Source organism: Hirundo rustica, chromosome 20 (genome assembly GCF_015227805.2).
Source record: "Hirundo rustica isolate bHirRus1 chromosome 20, bHirRus1.pri.v3, whole genome shotgun sequence".
Taxonomy (NCBI): domain Eukaryota; kingdom Metazoa; phylum Chordata; class Aves; order Passeriformes; family Hirundinidae; genus Hirundo; species Hirundo rustica.
In genome coordinates, this window is record NC_053469.1 from 3,894,154 (window position 1) to 3,902,481 (window position 8,328).

At 52.8% G+C, this 8,328-nt stretch overlaps 1 protein-coding gene across 1 annotated transcript; it reads right to left on the minus strand.

Annotated features, from left to right (window-relative positions):
• Positions 1 to 967: 967 nt before the first annotated feature.
• On the minus strand, positions 968 to 6,334 carry LOC120761752 (bile salt-activated lipase-like). Its single transcript, XM_040083382.2, has 12 exons — positions 6,319 to 6,334; positions 5,197 to 5,851; positions 4,764 to 4,914; positions 4,402 to 4,524; positions 3,869 to 4,066; positions 3,640 to 3,770; positions 3,335 to 3,442; positions 2,990 to 3,107; positions 2,534 to 2,720; positions 2,087 to 2,290; positions 1,653 to 1,850; positions 968 to 1,212 (listed from the first exon to the last, which is right to left on the minus strand). Exons 2-12 carry the CDS (start codon positions 5,260 to 5,262, stop codon positions 1,008 to 1,010), a joined length of 1,689 nt encoding a protein of 562 aa, XP_039939316.1. The 5' UTR covers positions 5,263 to 5,851; positions 6,319 to 6,334; the 3' UTR covers positions 968 to 1,007.
• Between the last annotated feature and the right edge of the window lie 1,994 nt (positions 6,335 to 8,328).

Genomic DNA, 8,328 nt, shown 5'->3' on the forward strand with positions numbered 1-8,328 from the left:
TGGCTCTCCCCAGGGCTGGGCTCCTGTCCCAGGGTGACTTTATGATGTTGGTATCCCCAGTCGTCTGCTCTGTTTGTGTTGGATATTGTGTTCTGTGCCTTTAAGGCTTGTTCTGAGCGCAAAGCAGAAGGAGAAGCACGAGGTTTGTTTGCAGAAACTGCATTCACTCCTGCAGCATGGGGCACACAGCCAGGACAAATCCATCGTCCATCCTCCAGCCTCTCTGCATGCTGAACCTCCACACACACAGCAGGGTCCCACCCTCTGTGACACCCCCTGCTCTCCTCCCAGCATCCACAGCACGGCCCCAGTATCCCACACCAGCCCTGGCTTCTCCACATCAGCCAGGCCTGTGGGGCAGCTCCAGCACAGCTGAACCCCCCTGCTCTCCTCACAGGGTACCAGGGCCTGGACAGGTCAGGTCCAGCATCCGCTGTGTGGACGGGGACATGGGGTGGACAAGGTTTGTGGAAAGCTGTGCTCCTTGTCCTGCCCTGCTCAGATCTGCAGCTCCTCAGCCCAATCCAGCCCAAGCCTCGGCCTTAAAACCAGTGGGGAATCACCGCCCACATGGATTTATTCTGTCCCATCAGTTCCTGAGCAATGTCAGTTCATGACAAACAACAGGCCAGGACTGGTTTGTATTCACCTGTTACAACTGCAATGCTGTAGGATCCAGTTGGTAGCAGCAGGAATCTTGATGGCAACACAGGGAAATTGAGAGGAGGGGTCAGGATTGGGGCTGTCCTGCCTGGGCTCACAGGGGCAATGAGGGAAAACACCTCCAGGGCCAACAGCTGGCTGAGCAGGGAGAGACTGGACCCCAGCTGGCAGCAGATTCCCTGGGACATCAGGGAGTCACAGCCAGAGGAACACACTCCCTACACAAAGGATGTCCTTTCCTGCCTGACCGTTAATGTTGGCATGAAAATCCTGCCATGGTAAACAAAATGAGAGCCAAAGTCACTCAGTTACAAGCAAGCCTTTAATGAACTGCTTCAAAGGGTTCAGATCATCCACTCTGATTGGGAGATGTTGGCAACCTGTGGCAGCTTCAGATAGACAGAGTTCCAGAAGGTCACATACTCAGATCTCAGGTCCTGCTTCACAGAGTCCTTCTTCATCTTGTTGTTGATTTCCAGGTAGTACTTGCCCTTGTTGGTGTAGGCTGGCCAGGAAACGGGCACATCTGAATGTCCTTTGTTGGGATCACTGGGGGAAAAGGAGACACAGAGGCTCAGTTTTATCAGGGCAGCTTGGGGATGCAGTTTGAGTGTGTGACCATGCAGAGTGTTTGATCCTGGGACAAGTGATAGGAATTCTGCCTGCCAGAAGTGAGTTGATGACATGCAGTTTCCTCCTTCTATCCCCACTGCCATCACCCCTGGATTTACACAGGGACTTACATCCTGCCTGAACACCAGGTTTCAGGAGTAAACCTCATCGGGGGAAGCAGAGATCATAAGTCATGAAAATGCCTCTGCCCTCCCAAAGTGTGCTGTGGATGAGAAGAACCCAGAGCAAACTCCAGCCCTGTGAGACACAGAGCCCTGTGCACAACACAAAGACAGAGGAGATCAGGAAATGATCCTGGAAAGTTACTGGGCAAAACCAGCAGGCTGGAATGCTGCATCAAACCACAGATCACTCACCCAGTCCTGGCAAAATTGGTCCAGTAAGCAATCATGGCCTTGGAGACGGTCCTGTCCTTGGGCCGGTAGCCCAAGGGGGTGGCAAAAGGCTTCCCAAACACGTACTGCAGGTCATCAGCATGGTCTGCCCCGACCCAGCTGGGGTAGACGGGCATGCGGGACGGCTGGGAGAACACGTAGCTGTAGGTCTTGCCACTCCTGGGAAATAAAAGAGACGGGCTGAGCAAGGAGAAAGCAGGAAAAGGGCTGCAAATTCAAACCAATGCTCCAAATACCATCAGGACCAGAGATTCAGCCTTGGAAGATGCTCACGTGCATCAACTCACATTGGCTGGTTTCAGGAGAAAACATCCTGAGGCCATTTTTAACTTCCATTTCCAATTCTCACCCTAACCCTCCTCCATCTGCAGCATCCCCAAGGCCGAGCTGCTCACTTGGCATTCTGCAGGTGCAGGTCCAGTGCCAGCTGCGTGGGAATCAGGAAGATGTAGTCAGTCATCAGCTCCACCACTGTCTTCTTCACCACCTCCTGCTGGGGTTTGTCACCCCAGCTCTGTGTGTAGATGTTGAAGGTGGCGTTGGCTCCAGCCTCGCCCCTGTCCACGGTCAGGCCTTCGATCAAATCATAGACCTGGGCGCTGAAAAGACAAGCGATATTAATTAATTACTGACCAGCAGCTTCAGCAAGGGCAGGGATCTTGCTTGCTCCTTTCTCTTGAAGGCTCTGGACTCGGCAACAAAGGCCTGGGCACCCAGGCTTGGAGTGACATCCCCTTTGGACGGCCGTGCCTCGTCCACTCAAGTCTAACTCCTTGGGGCTTGGGAGCTGCGTAAAGAGCAGATGTCTCCTGTGGAGGGTTCTGAGGGCACGTGTCACTCACGCAGTGACTTTCACCAGCGGGCGGTTGATGGCCGGTAAATCCACGCCGGCAAAGAAGTGCCCGTCCATGTTATTGACCCCGGCCACGTAGTCGATGTCGGCAGCGTTGGCAAAGAGCTTCTCTGGCACGTCTGGGAGGAAATCCCCATCAACAACGGGAGCGAAGGCCAGGGTGTGCACCAGGGGCACTGCAGGAGACAAGAGGGCAGTCTGTCAGGAGGTAAGGAAACACGGGTGTGTGGTCAGGCACATCCCAAGAATAGGCTGAGGTGAGCAGTGCTCATCTGGTGCAACCTGCATCTCCCTACGGAAAGGTGACTGCAAGAGCTCTCACTCATGTCCCTTTTCTGAAGGGTACAAGCACTGCTTCAACGCTCCTGCCAATTGCTCCAGAGTCCTGCCAAGAGCTTGGGCAGTCCAGGGGCTGATGGACCATATCACGGGCTGGGGGACTTACTGGGCAGGTTGATGAGCTGCAGGTGGTAGGCCAGAGTCAAGGTTTTGGGATCAGAGCTGCGCAGGCAGCTGGCCAAGGTGGTGGTGTTGTCTGTGGAGCAGCCCACCTTTTCTCCAAGCTGCAGGGGAAGAGAGGGAGAAACATCCTAGCGTTAGCTGCCAAAGCCAGTGGTTATTCTTACAGAGGCAGAGCTGTGGGTTGGTTTTAATCTCAAAGTAGCAACTTCCCAGAGCTCTGTTGGGCACAACCCTTGGTCAATCACTTCTGAGCCTTGCCCTCCTCTCGGGAATTGATTTTTTTGTTGTTGTTTTTTTTATAGTCCTTGAGGCATGACTTGCCCGTTACCTTTTTGGCCCAGAAGAGAGGGTCCCTCTGGATGGCCCAGCTGCAGACCCCGACACCGCTCTGGCTGATGGCTCTCTTGAACAGACCCTTGTTCTTTGGGGACAGCGTCTGGGGGACAAAATGGAAACTGATGCAGCTGAAGGTGGAGGAGCAGCTACAAAGCACTGAGGCTGACATTGCTGTCCTGGCCAGGGCAGCACGTTAACAAGGCAGCAGGTGGGGAGGAAAGCAGATGAGTGCCAAGGTGCCCTTCTCTCCCTTTGCCCGGGAAGGGGCTCTGCTCACAGCCCACAAGGACAATTCACCTGCAGGGAGACACTGGCGGCACCGGCCGATTCCCCAAAGATGGTGATGTTGTCTGGGTCACCCCCAAAGGCCTTGATGTTCCTCTTCACCCAGGCAATGGCCATGTGCTGGTCCTTGAGCCCGTAGTTCCCTGAGGGACAGAGGTCACCCACCAGTGAGCAGGGGCACGGCAAAGCTGCCCGAGCGGGCACCCGGGCCAGCGGCCCAGAGAGGGATGGGCTGCGCTACCTGGCAGGTTTTCGTCGCCGGTGCTCAGGAAGCCCAGCGGCCCCAGGCGGTAGTTGACGGTCACCACGATGACGTTGCCCCGCACGGCGATCTCCTCCCCATCGTACAGGTAGTTGTCCAGGAAATTGGCTCCCTGGCTGCCTCCCAACAGGAAGGCGCCGCCGTAGATATAAACCATCACAGGCAGTTTGGTAGAGACTGGGAGGACAGCAACAGGAGCAGAGTGAGCCCTCACTGAGCCGCAAGGTGCTGCCCTCCTTCCCCTCACCGCCTCCCTGAGCATCGCTCCACCTGCCCTGGCCACGAGCTGACTTGGAGCTCTGCAAGGAAATCCTTGCTCTGCTCTAGAGGCTGATCCTCCCAACAGGGTGAAGGGGAGGGACAGTGTCTGACACAGTTCCCACCTCTCCCCCTGACAATCACTGCTCAGCACCTGCCCGCTGTGGAGCAGAACTGCTGAGAGAGGCTCCAGCACAATCTGTGCACGCAAGGCAGGTGGGAAAGTCCATCCCAGGTCCCTGCCAAGCACATACTCTGTCTCCTCCCCTGAGGGACCCAGATGTTCAGGTAGAGACAGTCTTCGCTCCCACGGATATCAGTCTGTGTCAGCTTCACCTGCATGCAGCGCTTCTTAAATTCTTTTGCCTTCAGAGTTCCTGAAGGAGAAAGGGAAGACAGGATGTCCTAGTTAAGGGCATCAGCTCCATTGTCTGTTTGCAAGGTGTTGGCTCACCCATCCTTTCCTCTCTGATTCCCATGCAGTGGCAGCAAAGCCTCCACTGCCATTGTGACCAATCTGAGTATTATGTTGTACCATTTCCCATGTGTACTAGATTAAAGAAGGAGAAGCAGGACTAAAACCCCAAACCAAAGGCATTCAAAAGTCGGACCTTACCATCCCAGCCAGGATGAGGTTGGGGGTCTTCCAAAATCTTTGGAGGAGCAGCAAAGGGAATCCCTCTGAAGATGTCGATGTAGCCTCCAAGGATTCCCAGTTTCTTATTCTCACCTTCCACAAATCCTCCCTCGGTGAGCACCACACCCAGCTACAGGTGGTACAATGGAGAAGAGAAAATCCATTGCTCTGTCCTTCATGACTCTGGCTTCCCACATTGCCACACATTCACATCCCGCCCTCCCCATCCGTGCCCTTGGTCCCCTGTGCAAAGCCCCCGGGTGCTGCTGCAGCTGTGCCTGTGCAGGTGTCCTGCAGGTGCCCTTTGCAGCAGCCAGGCAGCAGCAATTCCCCCACAGCCCCAAAGACAAAAGGCAGAAGGGGAAAACCTTCAGCCTTAGGGTACAAAGTACAAGCCAGCCTTTGTACTTACGGTGGCAGCCCAGGCTACCCCGAGGTAGGAGCACAGGGCCAAGGCCAGGATGTGCCAGCGAGCCATGGCGAGGGCAGCCCTGAGGGGACAGTCCCAGCTGGAGGGCTGTGTTTATATAGCCAGGAGTGCAGCTGTGTGCCAATGCCACGGGCCAGGCTTGGCTCCGAGCTCGGGCAGCCTCCACACCCTTGTCCTTCAGTAGCCCGAGGCCAGTCCACGGCTCATGGGCACGGCTGTGTGAGAGCCCTGCAGGTGCTGCCGGTGTGGGCTGGAGGCCAAACTTCTTCAGGAATCTTTTCTATTTTCTGCATGGCCACCCTCCTGATCAGACTATACTTCCCACACTCAGAGAGATTTGGGGATGCAGCTTCTCTGTTATTCTTCCTCTCAGGTGTATTAGCAGCTCATTTGGATGCTTGGCCCTCTCTTGGGAGCTTGTTGAGCTAGTCCTAGAGGACTCATTAGCCAGTTATTATGAAAATGCAGACACCCATTTATCCACAGCACTGTTGCACAATTTATTCCAGGTCTGGAGAGCAGCATCCAGTGGTTTAGTTGAGATTTCTTCATCACAAAGATGGAATTGTGTGAGTGACAGGTACTGCTGTGGCCAATCAGGTTCTCACCCCAAAACCAGGAATTGTTATATCCCTGTCTAAGAGACAGGGAGGAGATCAGTTTTGCACTCTGCCTGTGGCTGTCACAGACTTGGGGCTGTCACTGGAACATGTGAAAATGAAGTTTCTGCTCCAGATTCCAGAAGAGAAGGGACTCACCCGAGTGACCAATAGGTTCATTTAGCTTTGGCCCAACCTCTGCATCAAGGGGCAATGCAAGAGGAAAAAGCCATTAAGACTTTTTTTTTTTTTTTTTTTTTTTTTTTTTTTTTTTTTTTTTTTTTCCCTTTAGAAAGTGCTGGTGAAGGCCAACAGTGAGAAAATGAAAGATGTTTCTTGTGGGAGATCTCCCAGGTTGTTCTTCTGGCAAAGCAAATCATGGCCAGGGGGGCACGGGAACACATGGCATCGATTCCTGGCAGAAAGCCGCGTTTGCTGCACCCCAGGATGTGTGGGGTGTGCTGGGAGGGGCAGTGCTCTTCACCACATCCCCAAGCCCCTTCACCTCAAGTGGACTTTTGCTGGAGTGGCCACTGCCAGGCAGTTTCTCCCTGTGCCAGACCTAAAGGGATAAAGCAGAACAAGGCAGCAGCTTCAGCAGGTCTCCAGCCCATCTCCCCCCTGTTCCTGAGCTTTCCCATGGGGATCCAGCATGTGGGACATCTCTGGCACAGCTGAGCCCTGTGTCCCCCACCACCGTGGGGTCTTTGAGTCAGGGTTGGTGACGTGTCTGTGTGTCTGTGTGTCGGAGTTACAGCTGCTGCTCTTCCTCCTGCTCATCCCAGCAAGGTGGGAACTGGCTGCGTTCCCTCTGCGAGAGCTCTGGGATGGGGTAGAAACAGAACCAGCCCCAAATACCCGGGAGCCAGCCTCCCCCCACAAAACCATGAGCCTGGCGTAGAGGTTGTGATGAATAATAAAAGAATTGTTTTCGGCCTGTAGGGTGCAGCATCAGCACACTTTGATGGAAATAAAAAATAGCAGTTTGGAAGGGATCTCAAGGATCACCTGATCCGACCTCCCTTGACAAAACCCAGTCTAGATAAGACAGCCCAGCACCCTGTCCAGCTGATCTGAGAAGTGTCCAGTGTTGGGGAATCCACCACTTCCCTGGGAAGGTTATCCCAATGACCGGCTGCACTCACTGTGAAAAATTGTCCTCCAGCATCCAATCGCAATTTCCCCAGGAGTAACTTGTACCCATTACCCCTCAATTTTTCCACGTGACTCCTCCTAAAGGGAGTCTCCATCTTCTCTGTAGCCACACTTTAAACATTTGAACTTGGTAATAAGTTCTCCCTTTTTCGGGTGGGCTGACACTGGATCCAGTTCTAGAGCTCACCTTATTGCCAGACCTGAGGGGAGACTCCCAGAGCTGTGAAAGCAGGTGGCAGCACAGCACAGGGAAACGCTTTAAAAGGAGACATCCCTGGTGCTCTTTACGCGACTCACACAGCAACAATATCCCGGGTGAGCTCCAGGGGAAAGCCTCTGGGTTGTGTCACGGTTCCTTCTTTTGTATTTCCTAGGGAAGAGCAGCAGTGTAAGTAAACCCTAACCCAAAACCCTCTTCCCACTGGGAACAGTTTATCCACCCCGTATGTGTCCACAGTTCCTGAGCTCCCCTTCCTTCTGTGCCTACGTTTTGTGTTGCATTTAATGCAGGGGAAGGCTGCATCTCTCTCACAGATACTGCAGGACTCGCTGAGCTGAGAGATTCCCCAAATGTGGCATGAGCTCTCCATAAATTCCAAACACTTATTTTCCCTAAGATTTCATGGCATTCTTGGAAGTCTGGGCTCTGAGTGGAGTGGAATGCAATTAGAGGAAATATTACATCTCTTAGCTGAGGTCTGGCTGGAGTTGCTTTTATAATTTTTATTCTATAGAGCTGTTACACTGATCCTGTGTTTCACCTCAAGCAGGAAACAAAATGTTTTTGGAAAAGGGCAATGATATAAAAGTATGATGCAGTGGCCAAAGCTGTCAGGAGTTAAAACATTCCCTCCAACTGCCCTCTGCTAATGACTTGCATCCTTTTTTCCAGGAACAGTGACATTCAAAGTGCCTGGCAAGGGGCTTCCAGATTATTGGAAGTCTTGGTTACAGAGAGCAGAAACTCCTTCTGAAAATAGCTTTCTTAGGGGAACTCTGCTCCAGTGTAAACCAGAATGGACTGTTCAGTTCTCATCTATACCAGTAAAAATCCCTATCAGCCCTGTGCAATGCCCAGATAGTAGAGGGTAGAATGTGCTTCATTTCCTTCCACATTGTGTTCTCTTACTCTTAGAAACGTTTCACAGCATTAAGTACCCAAGTTACAACACTTTTCTTCATGTTATTATTGCTCCCCTACAAAAAACCCCCTTGTCTTTATTGGCCATTTTCATCTTTGGCTCATGAAACTTCACCAACTTTTATCTCCCTCCTTCGAGCCGCAGCTTTTCCCCGCTCATCTTTGTAATCTGACATTGTGATTTGTTCACTTGTGTGCTTGTTTTTCTCCTCGAAGAAG

Coding starts and splice junctions, on each gene's coding strand:
- LOC120761752 (XM_040083382.2), bottom strand. CDS start 5,262: ATGGCTCGCTGGCACATCCTGGCCTTGGCCCTGTGCTCCTACCTCGGG. Junction 3,108..3,334: donor CTCTCTTCTGGGCCAAAAAG/GTAACGGGCAAG, acceptor CTTCCCCTGCAG/CTTGGAGAAAAGGTGGGCTG. Junction 2,291..2,533: donor CCGCTGGTGAAAGTCACTGC/GTGAGTGACACG, acceptor TTGTCTTTTCAG/CGCCCAGGTCTATGATTTGA.